This window comes from Globicephala melas, chromosome 9, assembly GCF_963455315.2.
Source record: "Globicephala melas chromosome 9, mGloMel1.2, whole genome shotgun sequence".
NCBI lineage: Eukaryota > Metazoa > Chordata > Mammalia > Artiodactyla > Delphinidae > Globicephala > Globicephala melas.
Genome location: NC_083322.1, coordinates 95,180,911 through 95,200,458, shown reverse-complemented (window position 1 = coordinate 95,200,458; position 19,548 = coordinate 95,180,911). Strand labels below are relative to the sequence as shown.

General features: G+C 37.9%; 1 protein-coding gene across 8 annotated transcripts in view; it reads right to left on the bottom strand.

Moving 5' to 3' along the window:
- HECW1 (HECT, C2 and WW domain containing E3 ubiquitin protein ligase 1) overlaps positions 1-19,548 on the bottom strand; it is a 479,149-nt gene that overhangs the window by 182,336 nt on the left and 277,265 nt on the right. For all 8 annotated transcript variants that reach the window (XM_060304845.1, XM_060304844.1, XM_060304842.1 and 5 more), the window contains one exon: positions 246-321. In XM_060304845.1, coding sequence (XP_060160828.1) covers positions 246-321 — 76 coding nt within the window. The remainder of the gene's footprint in view (positions 1-245; positions 322-19,548) is intronic.

Here is a 19,548-nt window from a genome sequence, read left to right as displayed (position 1 = left end):
CTCCCCAGCTTGAAGTCCTAAAAATTCCCACCAAATAAAACATAACTCTCAACTTTTAGGTTGTGCCTATTTTTTAGGCAACAGGGGAATGGAGCGGATATTTTAAAATTTTGTTTTACAGGTGGAGAAACTGAGGCACAGAGATGTTGAGTAACTTATAGATAAGAGTCAAATTGAAGGGGTCTCCTGACTGTTGACTGACATTCTCATTCACTCCACAAGGCCTTCATATGAGCAATACACACCTGAGAGAGAAAAGCTGATCAGCCTCCGACTCCCTTGCCCTTGCACAGTCTCATCAGAGCCAATACTTTTAAAAATCTGTAAGAAGACAGAAAATGGGAGACAAGCAAAAAAAGCATTGAAATAGATACTTACACTTCAATACAAACATGCTTAATCACAGTTATTTCTGTAGCTACGGAATACAAAGACAGTAGCATTGTGACTTCATGAGGCTACTACTGATTAAAAGAAGCTTTTAGCAACCTAATGTCTTTCCCAGGAATAGAGTGGGAAATGCTAGTGGGGATGAGGGGTACTTTTCAGAGAAATGGAAATCAACAAAAATAACTACTGTAATATTAGAGGCCCTTTATAACCACTTATGTAAACAAGGCCTTTTCACATTCAAATTTGCAAAAGGTATTTATTAAAGCAGACCCTAAGGCAGTAGAATGATAGGTCAATAGATGTTTACTGTTGTAATTACAATATGTTTCCATTAGCAAAGTATAGCGTTAAACTGCTGTGTCTTCATTCCTTCTGATCTGTATTACTACCTAGAGATTTCCAGGAAATTCTGTTTATTAGGGAGGAGACTGAGCATGGCATTAAGAAGCTATTCTGAGGTCTCTTTATTTAACTGCCTTCCTGGGATGTTTCAGAACACAGTTGTTACATGGGTTATCTTCGTCTAGTAGGTATTTGCAAACCAGGTTGCCAAAATCTTTTACTTTCCATCACTGCTCAATATTTATCTGTTAATGGATTAATCAAAGCAGCTAGAGTCCCTGCTTCCATTCTCTTCTAGGCAAGTTTTACTTAGAAATGATTCTGAGTATTTATTCAAAGGCAGGGTTATCTTTGCATACGTTATATATTTGCAGAAAATAATATACAAATCTGAGCATTAAGCAAATCCATACAGTGTCCACTTTTTAGAAGGTAATCTGTACTGAAGGAGCAAAAAATGGAGAACTCGATGACCTCTTGCGCAAAGTCTCTCTGTTTCGAGGTTCTGTGGGCTTGCTCTCTTCCTACTGCCTCTCAGTATTTTTGATGCTGGAAGAGTTGTGACTGGATGTGACCATCATCTTGCCTTACATGAGACTGGGAGTAATGACCGGGCATCACTAGGGCTCACAGCTTTCTCCCAAGGAGAATACAAAGGGATTATGAGAACACCTCCTCGTAAAGCAGGTGCCCCTGGTGGGCCTACATGCTCGGCTGCAGCTCGTGTGCCAATCTTCTCAGTATGTCTGCTTTTAGGCCCACATGCAAGAGGCATTTCGGGGATGCTGGGCTGCTCAGCAGAGGGAACAAATGTGGGTGACATACGGAATGGGGTGAGTCAGAACGCTGGTTGGGCTGAAGGATCAGCCCTCTTCACAATGGACAGCCTGCTCCTTCCCAGTCTGTGTTTGCTCTTCTCTTTGCCTGGCTGACCCCAAGCAGCAGAGGTCAACAGTTCAGAGGCTGCATCCTCAGGTTGGACGACTCTCCTAGTTCTCAAAGTGGCCAATGTGCATGGGCCTCATCAGGGTTCAAAATCCCTTCATGTTGAGGATTTTTCTTCATTTTCAAATCTATGCCTGGGCAAAGGCCATGGGAGACTTGGGCAGGCTGGCCACACTCCCTTCCAGTGATGTACCCGCCTATGTGGGACAATTACAATTGACTGTTCCTAATTCTAGTTTAAAGATGTCCACATCTAGCTTGTTCCATCTCAGAACATAAGTTCCTTGAGGGCACAACAAAAAGTATACTTTTAATAGAGCCTTGATTTTACACTGTTTAAAAGGTAGGATTAAACTGCACATTTCATGCTAGTCTAAATGAGCTTAAACTTGCAATGATAGCAAAGAATAGTACATCTGTTCCTTCTTATTTAAAACATAATTTTGATCCCTCGTATTTAAATATTTTTCTGCTGGAAATTCAAGGTATTTACAAAAAGGTCCTTCATATTTATTGCATCGAAACAAGCCTGTAGACAAGAAGATAATGTATATTTTTCAGAAGCTACTAAGTTCAGAGAGGAGACACACATTTAAAACTTCATAAACATTTCCCTAACTCATGGCTTTTTGCTAACGTTATTTATCAAGTCATCTCAGCGCCAGACTGATGATACAAAGGGGGAGGCAACAGGTGATAAACAGTTTCCAGGAAGTAAAGATGTTTGGGAAGGTTTTGCATCCTGGCTTTTTGCTCCAGATGAGTTCCAGAGGCTGGTCTCAGGTTCAGAAATCTGCTGTATTACAGAGATATGCTCCACCATTTACTGACTGTGAAAATGGTGTGAAGACTCAGGAAAAGTAGTCTCACCCTGGAACAACCTAAGACTGAGGGGAACATCAGGGAATTGCTCATCTTCTCAGGTCTGCACATTCCCTCGGCTTTTCAGCCTGTCTGATGCCCAGTTGTTATTCCAAGCACTGGGCACTGGGTCATGATGTCCCCTCTTAGACGCAGTGCACAGTGTCACCGTGTTTTGCATGCAACTTATTTCCACAACCAAGCCTACTTGGCAAATGGTTTAACAGATTCAAGGCTGAATCTTCTGGGAGGGGGGGATCAAGAGGGTGGAGCAGGAGTGTGTGGGGCTCACCTCCCCCACAAAGACAGTGAAAATTACATCTACATGCAGAACAATTCTCACAGAAAACCAACCGGAAACTGGCAGAAGATCCCTTATACAACCAAAGCTGCAAGAAAGATCCCCATGTAACTGGGTAGGATAAAAAAAAAAAAAGGCATCAGGATGGGACTGGTGCTCCTGGAAGGGATCTGTGAAGGGGGAGTGTCCGCACAGGAAGGCTCTTGCTCTGAGAAATCCCTGTCTGCTGGGAGGTCTGCTGGGACAGATAGGAAGCTGGAGGAGCCTGTACTCCACTTGCAAGGAGTGTCTGCATGCTGGCTTGCTAGCAATAAGGGCAGAGAGAGACTGGTGTTGATGGCTGCCACCTCTCTGTACCTCCCAGTCCAAAATGCATGCTGGGTGGGGCTGCTAGTACAGGCATCAGCTAGGCACTAAAACTCAGGTGGAAGAACCCTGGGAGAGGACTTGGTCTAGCTGCACGGAGACAGCCTAGAGGGCCTGGCGTGTGGGCCAGGCTGCCACGGTTAGTGCACTTGAGATAGGATGTGCGTTCACCATTGGAGCCCTACTATCAGAGTGGTGCCGGGTGGGGCACGGGTCCGCCAATGAAGCCCCGCTGTCAGTGTGTTCACAGCAAAGTGCGACTCTGGCTGTTGGCGGGCTTTGCGGAAGACTGATAATGGACTCACATACCAGTTTCCCTGGTGGGCAGCCCCTGGGGAGGAGTATGCAGAGGTTCCTTTCCTGGTGGGTGCACTCCTCACATGGCAGCTTGGAGCCAGATCTCGGTGAAAAGGTCCAGGGAGAGCCCTACCATAGAGGCAGCCTGGGTCCCAGGCAGCAGCACAACCACCTCAATGCCTGCAGTCACGATGCTCCGGCCCCACTGTCAGCCTAGCACTAGGGTCTGGGATGAACACAACAGAGAAAGGGATGTGACCTTGGGCTGCTTATGTGCAAAACCGCAGATACCTGCACGGGCACAGCGCATAGGTTTGCTGTGACCACAAGGGCCTCAATGGAGTCTGTGCTCACCTCCTTGGGGACATAGGACATACAGCAATGAAACCTTATAAAACCCAACCCTCAGGGCTTCTACTCCAACAATTAGGGAGCAGACCCTGCCCCTGACAAGGCTATGACAGCCATGCAGCAAAGAGGAGGACCCACCCAACATCTGCAGGCTCTGGATACCACATGAATCACACCTCCTATCAAGGGGATAATGGTCAGAACACTGAGGAAATAGCCCTCACACCAAAAATATTGGACTGACACAATCTACACAGGGACGCTCCCACATAAAAACAGCACTTCAAGACCACAATAGACAACTATTTCTCCTAAATTCATAGAGACAGAAATGAAAAAGCAGAGGAACTACTTCCAATTAAAAGAACAAGAAAAATCCCCTGAGAAAACAAAAATGAAATACCTCTCCAGGCTACTGGACCCCAAGTTGAAAAAGGAAGTAATAGAAACACTAAAGGAATTAATAAATATTACCAATAGAAATGCAGATCGCTGTAACAATGAACTAGAAACTATAAAGAGAAACCAATCAATATTAGATAACTCAGTTGCCAAGATAAAAACTGATCTAAAAGCAATGAACAGCTGACTAAATAGTGCATAATAATGAATAAGTGATCTGGAAGACAGAATAATGGAAATCACTCAATCAGAACAGCAGACAGAAAGACAAATGAAAAAAATGAAAGCAATGAACAAGATCTATGGGATTATATGAAGTGTGCCAATCTACACATAATACAGGTTTGAGGAGGAGAAGAAAGAGAGAAGGGGACAGAAAATGAAAAAATGTATTTGAAGAAATTATGGCTGAAAACTTCCCAAACCTAAAGAAGGAAACAGGTATCGAGGTACAGGAACACAAACAAACCCACATTAAGACATATCATAATTAAAATGGCAAAAGTTAAACATAAAGAGAGGAGCACCAAGAGAAAAACAGTCAGTTACAAGGAAACCCCCATAAGCCTGTCAGTTGATTTCTCTACAGAAACTTTGCAGGCCAGAAGAGGGTAGCATGATATATTCAAAGTCCTGAAAGGGAAAAACCTGCAACCTAGGGTACTCTACCCAGCAAGATTATCATTCAGAATAGAAGGAGAGAAAAAAAATTTCTCAGACAAGCAAAAACTAAAAAATACAGTAATACTAAACCTATCATGAAAGAAATATTGAAAGGTATTCTCTAAATTGGAAAGAAGCAAAAATCTACAGGAAAGGGAAAAATCACAATAGGAAAGGCAAATATATAAAAGGACAGAAGATCACTTAAATAAGCCAGTCCATAGATTAAAAAATAAAACCATTTTTGTAAAAGTGATCATAACCTCAATATAGTAAAAGGATAAACATGAAGATGTAAAATAGAGCATCAAAACCACAGAATGTGGGAGAGGGGAGTTAAAAAATATGGATTTTAAAAAAACATGTTTGAACTTACATGACTATCAGTCTAATCAAGTAGATATAGCTATGGGTTACACTTGAAAACCAAGGTAACCACAAATCAAAAATATACAATAGATTCACAAAAATAAAAAAGAAAGGAACTCAAGCTTAATACAAAAGAAAACCATCAAACCACAAAAGGAAAAATAAAAAGAACAAACGTGGGATTCCCTGGTGGTGCAGTGGTTGAGAATCTGCCTGCCGATGCAGGAGACATGGGTTCGTGCCCCGGTCTGGGAGGATCCCACGTGCCGTGGGGCGGCTGGGCCCGCGAGCCATGGCCACTGAGCCTGTGCGTCCGGAGCCTGCACTCCGCAGTAGGAGAGGCCACAGCGGTGAGAGGCCCGTGTACCAAAAAAAAAAAAAAAAACAAGGTTTAAAATGGCAATAAATACATACTTAACAATAATATCTTTAAATGTCAATGGACTAAATACCCCAATCAAAAGATACAGAATGGCAGACTGGATAAACAAACTAAGAACCTACAATATGCTGCCTACAGGAGATCCACTTTAGGCCAAAAGACACAGATAGATTGAAAGTGGAGATAGAAAAAGATATTTCATGCAAATATAAACAACAAGATAGCAGAGGTAGTAACACTCATATCAGAGAAAATAGACTTTAAAACAAAGTTTGGAAAGAAAGACAAAGAAGGACACTATATAATGATAAAGGGATCAATACAAGAAGAGGATATTATACTCGTTAACATATATGCACCCAGTATAGGAGCACCTAGATATATAAAACAAATACTAGCAGACATGAAGGGAGAAACTGACAGGAATACAATTATAGTAGGAGACTTTAATACCCTTCTGACATCAATGGACAGACCTTCCAGACAGAAAATCAATAAGGCAACAGAGATCCTAGAAGACACAACAGAGCCATTGGACTTATTGATATCTGCAGGACATTACATCCAAAAAGCTCAGAATACAAATTCTTTTCAAGTACACATGGAACATTTTCTAGGATTGACCAGATACTAGGACACAAAACAAGCTTCAACAAATTAAGAGGATAGAAATTATTTCAAGCATCTTTTCTGACAACAATGGTATGAAACTAGAAATCAACCACAGAAAGAAAAAGAGGAAAAAAACCCACAATCACATGGAGACTAAACAATATGTTATTAAAAAAACCAATGGATCGGGGCTTCCCTGGTGGCGCAGTGGTTGAGAGTCCGCCTGCCGATGCAGGGGACGCGGGTTCGTGCCCCGGTTGGGGAGGATCCCACATGCCGCGGAGTGGCTGGGCCCGTGAGCCATGGCCTCTGAGCCTGCGTGTCTGGAGCCTGTGCTCCACAACGGGAGAGGCCACAACAGTGAGAGGCCCACATACCGCAAAAAAAAAAACAAAAACAAAAACAAAAAAACCAATGGCTCAACAATGAAATCAAGGAGGAAATCAGAAAATACCTTGAGACAAATGATAATGAAAACACAACCTTACAAAATGTATGGGATGCAGCAAAAGCAGTTCTAAGAGGCAACTTCATAGCAATACAGGCCTTCCTCAAGAAACAATCTTGAGGCCTTCCTCAAGAAAAATCTCAAATAAACAACCTATCCTAACACCTAAAAGAACAGGAAAAAGAACAAACAAAACCCAAAGTCAGCAGTAGGAAGGAAATAATAAAGATCAGAGAGGAAATAAATAAAATAGAAATTTAAAAAACAATAGAAAAGATCAATAAAACCAAGAGCTGCTTTTTTGAATAGACAAAAAAAGTTGACAAACTTCTAGCCAAGCTCATCAAGAAGAGAGAGGAGCCAAATAAACAAAATAAGAAATGAAAGAGGAGAAATAATAACTGATACTGCAGAAATATAGAAAATCATAAAAGACTACTATGACAACAAACTGGACAACCTAGAAGAAATGGACAAGTTTCTAGAAACATATAGCCTGCCATAATTGAGTCAAGAAGAAACAGATAATTTGAACAGACCAATCACAAAGCACAATAGAATCTGTAAAAACAAAACAAAAAACAAACAAACATAACTCCCTGCAAACAAAAGTCCAGGACCAAATGGCTTCCCTGGGGAATTCTACCAAACATACAAAGAAAAATTTATACCAATCCTTCTCAAACTATTCTAAAAGAAGAACTTATGTCAATCCTTAAACCATTCCAGAAGACTGAAGAGGAGGGAAAACTCCCAAAGTCATTCTATGAAGCCACCATCATCTTGATACCAAAACCAAAGATATTACAAATAAAGAAAATTACAGGTCAACATCTCTGATGAATATAGATGCAAAAAATCTCAACAAAATATTAGCAAACTGTATCCAACAATACATAAAAAGGACCATACACCATGATAAACTTGGATTCATTCCAGGGTCACAAGGATGGTATGACATAAGGCAAATCAATGTGATACAACACATAGTAACAAAAGAAGAGACAAAAACATATGATCATCTTAAGATATGTACACAAACCATTTGATAAAATTCAACATCCATTCAACATCCAAAATTCAGACAAACCATTTGATAAAATTCAACTTCCATTGGATAAAATTCAAAGTGAGTATAAAGGGAATATATCTCAACATAATAAAAGCCATTTATGACAAACCACAGCCAATATAATACTCAGCGGTGAAAAGCTGAAAACCTTCCTGCTAAAATCTGGAACAAGATAGGGATGCCCACTCTCACCACTTCTCTTCAACATAGTATTGGAAGTCCTAGCCACAGCAATCAGACAAGAAAAAGAAATAAAAGGTATCCCAATTGGAAGGGAAGTGATAAAACTGCCATTATTTGCAGATTACATGATACTACATACAGAAAACCCTAAAGTCTCCAAACAAAAACTACTAGAACTGATAAACAAATTCAGCAGAGCAGCGGGATACAAGATTAACATACAGAAATCTATTGCATTTCTTTGCACTTACAATGAAATATCAGAATGAGAAAGTTAAAAAAAAAGATCCCATTTAAAATCACATTAAAAAAACCCAACAACCTAGGAATAAACTTAATCAAAGAGGTAAAAGATCTATATGCTGAAAACTATAAAATACTGATAAAGGAAACTGAAGATGATTCAAAGAAATGGAAAGATATCCCATGCTCTTGGATTGGAAGAATTAATATTGCTAAAATGGCCATACTACCCAAAGCAATCTATAGATTTAATGCAACCCCTATTAAAATACCCATGACATTTTCCACAGAACTAGAATAATCCTAAAATTTACATGGAACTACAAAAGACCCAGAATTGTCAAAACAATACTGAGGGAAAAGAACAAAAGCTGGAGGCATAACCCTTCCAGATTTCAGACAATGATAGAAAACTACAGAAATCAAAGAGTGTAGCATTGGAACAAATACAGGCATATAAATCAATGGAACAGAATAAAGAGCCCAGAAATAAACCCATACACCTATGGTCAATTAATCTATGACAAAGGAGGCAAGAAGATACAATGGAGAAAATGGACAGTCTCTTCAGTAAGTGGTGTTGGGAAAGCTGGACAGCTACCTGTAAATCAGTGAAATTAGAACACTCCCTCACACCAAATATATAAATTAACTCAAAATGGTTCAGAGATCTAAATATTAGATATGACACCATAAAATTCCTAGGAGAAAATGTAGGCAAAACATTCTCAGACATAAATCATAGCAATGTTTTCTCAGATCAGTCTCCCAAGGCAAAAGAATTAAAAGCAATGATAAACAAATGGGATTGAATCAAACTTATAAGCTTTTGCACAGCAAAGAAAACCATCAACAAAATGAAAAGACAACCTATGGAATTGGAGAAAGTATCTGCAAATGATGAAATCAACAAAAGGTTAGTATCCAAAATATACAAACAGCTCATACAACTCAATATCAAACAAACAAACAATCAAAAAATGGGCAGAAGACCTAAATATACATTTCTACAAAGAAGACATACAGATAGCTAACAACCACAGGAAAAGATGCTCAACATGGCTAATTATTAGAGAAATTTATATCAAAACCACAATGAGGTATCACCTCACACTGGTCAGAATGACTACCAAAATGTCTACAAATAATAATGCTGGAGGGGGTGTGGAGAAAAGGGTACCCTCCTACACTGTTGGCGGGAATGTAAATTGGTGCAACCACTATGGAAAACAGTGTGGAGATTCCTTAAAGAATGAAAAATAGAGTACCACATGATTTAGCAATCCCATTCCTGGGCATATATCCAGAAAAACACAAACACTTTAATTAGAAAAGATATATGCACCCCGCTGTTCTTAGCAGCACTATTTACAACAGCCAAAACATGGAAACAACCAAGTGCCCACCAACAGACAATTGGTTTAAGAAGATGTGGTGTACTGATATACAATGGAATATTACTCAGCCATAAAAAAGAATGTAATAATGCCATTGGCAGCAACATAGATGGACCTAGAGAATATCATACTAAGTGAAGTAAGTCAGGCAAAGAAAGACAAATATTATAAATCACTTATATGTGAAATCTAAAAAATAATACAAATGAATGTATATATAAAACAGAAACAGACTCACAGACACAGGAAACTTATGGTTACCAAAAGGGAAAGGGAGAGAGGGAAGGAATAAATTAGGAGTACGTGAGTAACCGATACAAACTACATAAGGTAGACAAGCAACAAGGATTTATTGTATAGCACAGGAAACTACATTCAATATCTTGTAATAACCTATAATGGAAAATAATCTGAAAAAATGTATATATAATTGAATCACTTTGCTATATACCTGAAACACAGTATTGTAAATTAACTATACTGTAATAAAAGAAAGTAGTTTATATCTACACAGATGAACATTTTTTATTACTAGAGTGAGACAATTTATCACCAGTTTTATTCCTTCTTATGTACACATTTGAGACAACTGTTCATATATAGAAGTAGCTGCAAATACAAGCAGCTTTATTATAGTAATGTCCTTCATTTTCTTTAAATCTCTACAATCTATGTACAAAACAAAAACATAGTAATCAATCAGTAAAAATTAATTTACATTGCCTATCCACTGACAATCCCTTTAAGTCTTCCTTCAGCTCTAATGAGAGCCAAGAATTGGAACCACCTGAGTTGCAAATGGCAATCACTGCAATCACTGCAGCCACTCACTTTCTCAACAAGCACCAGGATTCTGAAGTGCCTGCTTGGTTGCTCCCTAGATGCTTCTCCACCCCAAGCCAATGCACATAATAAGATCTAGAATGGGTGAGACCGATGCCTTTCCTTAACTATGTGTGAAAGAGGAAGAGTGAAAGAAGTTGGAAAAGAGAACCTACAGACCAAGGCAATTCTCAGGCAGATCAATTTCAGCAAAGCAAACATATGGAAACTGAGAATCTGGAATCATTGCTCCCGTTACTCCTGGGAATGCCATCATATATGCCCAGGGAAATATTTACCCCAGGTTGAAAACAGGTGGGATAGGTGAACGGGGTAACACCTGGTTTTGAGACAGAGCAATGCTAACTGCAGATGGTTGAGAAGTACCTGAGAGACAGATGCCCAGCTGAGGTGGCAATGATATTCCGAGCATATTTGTAACTATTTCGCACTCCAGAGATTCCCAGAAATAGTTGGTGATAAAAACTGGATTTCTTGCAGTCGATGTGAAGGAATCCCAGAGTATTTAACCATGTAAATGAAATAGCATTTGATTTTCAAATGAGAGGAAAAAGCTGTTCCCCTATCATCTCATGAGTCACCCAAAATCAACAAGGAAAAGAAAAACAAAAAGGCAAACTCCGTCTTCAATAAAACCACAAAATATCTATAACTCTGAGCACAATATATGAAGTGTGGCCTCCATATGCACTGGAGGTAAAATTGGGGTGTGGGAAGACACCAAGTCAAGATGCACAGGACTACAAATGAGGAGAAAAAAGGTAGTACATGCACCTGGGGATATACTGAAGAAATATGCAAAAGAAGAAAAAGATATTGAAAGGCATACCATGTTCCTGACATGATAACAATTTCAACATAACAATTTCAGCACTTCCTTAATCTATATTTTTATACGATCCCAATGAAACTACACATAGGATTTAAAATTAGAGAAGCCGACTCAAATTTTCCTATGGGAGAAAGAAAAATCAAGAATAAACTGGATTCTAAAAGGGGAAAATAATGAGGAAAATATGCTATAGAAGATACTTAACAATATAATGAAGCTAGAGTAATTAAAACAGTGTGGTGCTAGTACATGAATAGCCATAGCAACAAAATAGACTAGAAAGTCCAGAAATAGACCAAAAATGTTTTTAAAAACCATACAGGAATTATAATAAAGGTGAATTTTCAAATCAGTGGAGAAAATATGGATTATTTAATAAATGGTGTTGGGACATCTGGATAGTAAATCCGGAAGAACAAAACACATTTGGATTAATATCTCATATTATATAATAGAAAAAATTCCAAATTGATCAAATATTTAAAATTTAAAACCAAAATCATAAGAGCATTAGGGAAAAAGTGGAAGAACATTTTTAAAATATCAAAGTTGAAAAGATCTTCCTACAGGTTAAGAAAAACCCTGAAGTCACAAAAGAAAACATTAATAAACTCAACTCTGGAAAAAATTAAAATGCATACATGGAAAAACCACCATATATCAAAAGATAAATGACAAACCTGCATAAGTATTTCCAACTCACATTATATTCAAAAGCCCAATTTCTTTCATGTCTAAGAAACAAAAACGACGACCAAAGGAAAAGAAGCATGAACAAAGCATATCAAAAGACAGTTCATAGAAAGGAAAATCAAACAATTCTAAAAATTAAGAGGTATTCAACCTCAGGCCCAATAAGAAAAAATGCCAATCAAAACTACAAGCTCTGAGTTTTCACCTGTCACGGTGGCAATGAGCAAAAAGTTTGAGAACTTACCAGCGTGACCTGCCAGGTTTTGAGCTGTCTTTCCACTCCATTCCCACCCTTCTAAACTGTGACGCTGGAGCGGAGACTGCTCACCCCGTCTCTGCTTTGCCACCTGGCGCCTGCGCAGGCACTGCCAATAGGAGACGCCACAGTGAAAGAAGGAGGCTGAAAGAGGAAGAAGGGACTAGCTCCGCCCTCTCTGCTTCCTGTGCTGGTCCACGTTAGCCCAGCAACTGTTTCCACCTGCAGCGTCAATGCTTCACCTTTGCAGCAGCAGAATCCAGTTTTGGGGTTTTTCCAGCACTTTAAGATTCAGTCTGACCTTTTCCATCTCAGTGAAGCATCAGTAACCTTCTCAGAAGTCAGGTCCAGGCCCATGGGGTCCCTCCTCCAAGCTCACAGCACGGCTGAATAAAATCCTCCTCCAAAGAGGTCTGCGTTTCAATACTGCGAGGTCCCTCCTCTAAGCTTCTAAGTTGATTATTTCAATCTCTTCACTTGCTCCTCGAGACTTACAGATGGCGGCTGTTTTTGCAATTGCTACCTCCCTGATACCTTAGGATTCTCTTCTTGTTTTCTTAACAGCTTTATACCTGTTTAACAATTATTCATATGAAACTCTAAGTAATTGGTATGGCGTCTAATTGGCTCTTAACTGGTACAGTGGATAAAGGTGTGGAGACACAGGGAGCCTCATACATCATTGGGGAGAATGTTAATTGATACACACGCATACACCCAAGAAAGCTGGCAACTGACCATTAATTTCACGTCTAGGAGCTTATCACAGCTTTACTTATTTGTGTGTGAAATACTGTGTATAAAAGGAAATTTATTGTAGGTTTGTTTATATAAAGCAAAAGATTGGAGGGGAAATTAAAGGTTAATCAATAAAGGAATGTTAGATAAATTACAATGTATTCATTAGTTAAACACCTTGCAGAAATTAAATACTTTTTTTTTTTTTACGTAAAAAAACCCCCTAATCTGTTGGTGGCCTGCAGAAGTGTATATAAGGTTACAGTAAGTCCCCTACATATGAACCTTAAAGTTGCAGACTTTCAAAGATGCGAACGTGCACTCGCACATTCAATTACGTAAGTTAGTTCACGTGTCTGGCGTACATTGTCACGTGCATGCATCCTCTACAAGTGGTTGTGCTTTGTGTACTTTGCTGTATTGTATAGAGTACAGTAGTACAGTATCTTTATTTCAAGCCCAGGATGTCTGGAAGCAAGCGTCAAAGCAGCAGTGATGTAGCTGGTACTGCTAAGAAGCGCCAAATGATAACGATGGAAACAAATGTGAAAATAATCGAGAGTGGAGTGAGGCCATCACTGTGAATGGGGTTTGGAAGAACCTTTGCCCACAGTTTGTTCGTGGTTTTCCTGGATTTGAGAAGGTAGATGAGTCCAAAGAGATCTTCAGCAACTTAGTGACACTCAGCAAGAAGCTGGAGCTAGATCTGCAAGAGGACAACTTCACTGAACTCCTTGTTGTGCAACATAAGAAGCTTACTAATGAAGACCTGATGGAATTGGAGGCCCACAGAAAGGACTAAGAGAGACAAGAGGAAGAAGTAACTGAAGAGATTCATGATGCAGGAAATAGCAAGAGGATTTTCTTTATTTGAGGAGGCACTGTTAGATGCTGAGGCACAGGACCCGAACGTAGAATGGTACATGAAGGTTACAGCAGCCGTTCAGGGTGCAATCCAGTGCTACTGTGTCATCTATGATGAGAAAAATAGAGCTACTACCCAGACATCACTGGATCAGTTTTTCAAGAGGGTAGATAGAATTGAATCCAGCAAGGAACCAGAACCTGTTCAATCAATGTCAGGTGTGAGTGAACTTGCAGCTTGCCCTCCATCTCCTATTACTGACGATCCTTCAGCTCTACCATCTCCCACCTCCTCTCCCTCCTCCAGTCAGTAAGTCTTCTTGCCTGTTCACTCGATGCCAGCCCCTATATGCCAGCTGTTGTACTGTAATAATGTATTTTTCAAGGTACTGTACTATAAGATTAAAATGTTTTCTTTGGGATGTCCCTGGAGGTCCAGTGGTTAAAACTACCTGCTTCCAAAGCAAGGGGCGATGGTTCGATCCCCGGTTGGGGAGATAAGATCCCACATGCTGTGCAGCGTGGCCAAAAAAAAAGGTTTCTTTATTTTTTGTGTTTGTTTGTTTTTTATGTATTATTTGTGTGAAAGGTATTGTAAACCTAAAACAGTACAGTACCATATAGCTGATTGTGTTAGTTGGGTACCTAGGCTAGCTTTGCTGGACTTACAAACAATTGGACTTTACAAACGTGCTCTCAGAATGGAACTCTTTTGTATGTGGGACTTACTAGAGTCCCACTTACTAATTTTTACTTTGTTGCTTGTTGTGGTGGTGTTATATCCAAAATATCGTTACCAAGACCAATGTCAAGGAGCTTTTTCTCTATGTATTCTTTGAGGGGTTTTATGGTTTCAGGTCTTTCATTTAAGTCTTTAATCCATTTCAAGTTAATTTTTGTGAGTGGTGTAAGACAGGGGTCTAATTCATTCTTCTGCATGTGGCTATCTAGTTTACCCAATACCATTTATTGAAAACACTATCCTTTCCCTACTGAGTGTTCTTGGCTCCCTTGTCTAATATTAGTTGACTGTATACTCGAGGGTTTATGTCTGAGCTCTCATTTCTGTTCCATTGGTCTGTTTCTATTTTTATGCCAGTACCATACTCTTGATTACTACTGCTTTGTAGTAGAGTTTGAAATCAGAAAGCGTAATACTTCCAGTTTTGTTCTTCTTTCTCAGAATTGCTTTGGCTATTTGGAGTCTTTTGTGGCTCCATACAAATTTTAGGATTTTTTTTCCTATTTCTGAGAAAAATGCCATTAGAATTTTGATAGGGATTGCAATGAATCTATAGGTGGCTTTCAGTAGTGTGGACATTTTTAAAAAATTAATTATTTCACTCCATGAGCATGGAATATCTTTTATTTGTGTCTTAATTTCTTTCATCAAAGTTGAGTACTTTTCAGTGTACAGATAGATCTTTTTCCTCCTTAGTTAAATGTATTTTTTTTTCTGAATAACTTTACTGAATCAAAGATGGGTCACTAAGGAAATATATAATTATAACATGGTTAAATACATTTCTAAGTTTTTCATTGTTCTTGATGCTACTGTGAATGGGATTTTTTGCTTTCTTTTTATATTTTGTTAATATATAGGAATACAATTGATTTCTGTATGTTGATCTTGTATCCTGCAACTTTCCTGAATTAATTGACTAGTTCGAATAGTTTTTTGGTATAGTCTTTAGAATTTTCTCTATATAAGATCATGTTATGGCAAACAGACAATTTTACTTCTTTCTTTCCAATTTGTATGTCTTTTATTTCTTTTTCTTGTCTGATTACTCTGGCTAGGACTCCAGTACTATGTTGAATAGAGTTGGTGAGACTAGACACCTTCGTCTTGTTCCTGATATTAGAGGAAAAGCCTTCAACCTTTCACTGTTGAGTATGATGTTAGCTCTGAGCTTGTTATATATGGCCTTTATTACCTTGAGGTATGTTCCTTCTATGCCCTATTTGCTCTATGTTCTTTATCATCATGTGTTTTCTGCATCTGTTGACATAATCATTTGATTTTTATTTCATTCTGTGTTTCTCATTGATTGGTTTGCATATGTTGATTTGCATACTGTTGCATATTTGCATCCCAGGGATAAATCCTACTTGGTCATATTGTATGATTCTTTTAATGTACAGTTGAATTATGTTTGATAATATTTTGTTGGGAATTTTTGTATCTATATTCATCAGAGATATTGGTCTGTAGTTTTTTTTTTTTCTTGTAGTGTCCTTACTTGGCTTTGGTATCATGGTAATGCTAGCCTTGTAAAATTAGTTTGTAAGTGTTCCTTCCTCATCAATTTTTTTGAAGTTTGCAAAGGATTGACATTAATTCTTTAAATGTTTGATTGAAATAATTGATAAATCATCTGGTCCTGGGCTTTTCTTTGGGGAGCTTTTTAGTTACCGAGTCAGTCTCCTTACTCATTATTGATCTGTTCAGAATTTCTATTTCTTCATGATTCAGTTTCAGTAGGTTGTATGTTTCTAGGAATTTATCCATTTCTTCTAGGTTATCCAACTTGTTGGTGTAAAATTGTTCATATTAGTAGCTTATTATCCTTTGAACTTCTGTGGTATCAGTTGTAATGTCTCCTCTTTCATTTCTGATTTTGAGTCTTCTCTCTTTTTCTCTTAGTGTAGCTAAAGATTTCTCAGTTTTGTTTATCTTTTCAAAAAATTAGTTTTTAGTTTGTTAGGCTTTTCTATTGTTTTTCTGGTCTCTAGTTTACTTCTGCTCAGATTTTTGTTATATCTTTCTTTCTCCTAACTTTGGGCTTAGTTTTCTCTTTTTTTTTTGTCAGTTCCTTTAAATATAAATTTAGCTTATTTATTTGATATATTTCTTTCTTCTTACTGTAGGCATTTATTTTTATAACCATCTCACTTAAAACCGTTTTTGCAGCATCCCAGATTTTTTTTTTATTGGAGTATAATTGCTTTACAATGTTGTGCTAGTTTTTGCTGTACAATGAAGTGAATCAGCTATATGTATTCACATATCTTCTCCCTCTTGGACTTCCCTCCCATCCTCCGCATCTAGATCATCACAGAGCACCCAGCTGAGCTCCCTGTGCTATACAGCAGGTTCCCACTTGCTATCTATTTTACACATTGTAGTGTATTTATGTCAAACCTAATCTCCCAATTCATCCCACCCTCCCCTTCTCCCACTGTGTCCACATGTCCATTCTCTATGTCTTCATCTCTATTCCTGCCCTGCAATATGTTCATCTGTACCATTTTTCTATATTCCACATATATGTGTTAATATATGATATTTGTTTTTCTATTTCTGACTTACTTCACTCTGTATGACAGACTCTAGGTCCATCCATATCTCTACAAGTGACCCAATTTCGTTCCTTTTTATGGATGAGTAATATTCCATTATATATATATATACCATATCTGCAGCATCCCATAGGTTTTATTATGTTATATTTCCATTTTCATTTGTCTCAAGGTATCTTTGGATTTCCCTTTGACCCAGTGGTTGTTCAGGAATGTGTTGTTCAATTTCCATGTATTTGTGAATTTTCCAGCTTTCCCTCTGTTACTGATTTCTAGTTCCATACCTGTGTGGTTGGAAAAGAGATACTTGGTATGATTTCAGTCTTTTAAAATTTGCTAAGCTACCTTTGTGATCTATCACATGATCTGTCCTGAAGAATGTTCCATGTGTGCTTGAGAACAATATGCGTTTTGCTACTGCTAGATGGGGTGTTTTATATATGTCCATTAGCTCTATTTGATCTAAAGTATGGTTCAAGTCCAACATTTTCTTATTGGTTTTCTATCTATATGACCTATCCATTGTTGAAATTAGGGAATTGGAGTTTCCTACTATTATTGTATTATTGCCTGTGGCTCTCTTCAGATATGTTAGTACTTGTTTAGTATATATTGGGGCTCCAATGTTGGGGGTACATATACATTTATAATTGTTGTATCTTCTTGATGAACAGGCACTTTTATCATTATATAATGACCTTCTTTGTATCTTGTTAGCGTTTTTGGCTTAAAGTCTACTTTGTCTGATATAATTATAGCTACCCCTGCCCTTTTTTGGCTTCATTTGCATAGAATATCTTTTTCCATTCTTTTATCTTGAGCTTATGTGTGTCCTTAAAGCTAATTCTCTTGTTGGCAACATAAGTTGTGCCTTTAAAAAAAAATCCATGTAGCTACTCTATGTCTTCTGATTGGAGAATTCAATCCACATACATTTAGAGTATTATTGATAGATAAGGACGTACTAGTGCCATCTTAAGAACTGTTTTCTGGCTATTTTGAAATTCCCTTGTTCCTTTCTTCCTCTCTTACTGCTTTCCTTTGTGAATTGATGATTTTCTACAGTGGTATGCTCTGAGCTTCTCTTTATCTTTTGTGAATCCAATTTAACTTTTTATTTTGTGGTCACCGTGAGGCTTACATAAAACATTTTATAGATATAATCATCTATTTTATGCTGATAACTAAACTTTGATTGTATACAAAACTCTACCCTTTTACTCCCCTTGTCTTTAATGTTTTTGATGTCACAATTTACCTCTTTTTATATTGTGTATCCATTAACAAATTATTGTAGCTACAGTTATTTTTAATACTCTTGTCCTTTTCCTTTATCCTAAAGTTATGTGGTTTACCCTCCACTATATTATAGTATTAGACTATTCTGAATCTGACTATATACTTACCCATAACAGTATGTTGCACATTTTCATATGTTTTCATGGTACTAATTAACATGTTTTCATTTCAGCTTAAAGAATTCCTTTCAAGCATTTCTTGTAAGGTAAGTCTAGTGGTGATAAACTCCCTTAGTTTTTGTTTGCCTGTAAAAGTCTTTATTTTGCCTTCATTTCTGAAGGTCACATTTGCCAGGTAAAGTATTCTTGGTTGGCAGTTTTTTTCTTTCAGTACTTGGAATATATCATCCCACCCTCTACTGGCCTCTAAAGTTTCTGCTGAGAAATCTGCTGATAGCCTTATGAGTGTTCCCTCATAAGTTAACAAGTTTTTCTCTTGCTGCTTTAAAATTCAATTTGTCTTTGATTTTTGATGGTTTTATTATTATGTGTCTTAGAGAAGATCATTTAAAGTTGATTTTGTTTGGTGAGCTTCATGAACTTGGTGATACAAATCTCTCCCCAGATTTGGGATTCTCAGCCATTATTTCTTTAAATAAGCTTTCTGCTGCCTTTTCTCTCTCTTCTCCTTTTGGAACTCTAATAATTTGTAAATTGGTTCTTTTGATGGTATCCCATAGATCATGTAGATTTCATCACTCTTTTTCATTCTTTTTTTTCTTCTTGCTCCTCTGGATAATTTCAATTGATCTGTCTTCAAGCTCACTTATTCTTTCTTCTGCCTGGTCAAGTCTGCTCTCTATTGTATTCTTCAGTTTAGTCATTGTTTTCATCGACTCCAAAATTTCTGTTTAGTTCTTTTTTATGTTTTCCAAGTCTTTGTTAAAGTTCTTACTTTATTCTTGTATTGTTTTCCTGATATTGTTGAATTACATATCTGTGTTCCCTTGTATCTCTCTGAGTATCTTTAGAACAGTCATTTTGAATTTTTGGCCAGGTAATTCTTAGACTTCTGTTTCTTTGGGGCCAGTTTGGAGGTTTACTGTATTCCTTTGGTGGAATCACATTTCCCTGATTCTTCATGATCCCTGTAG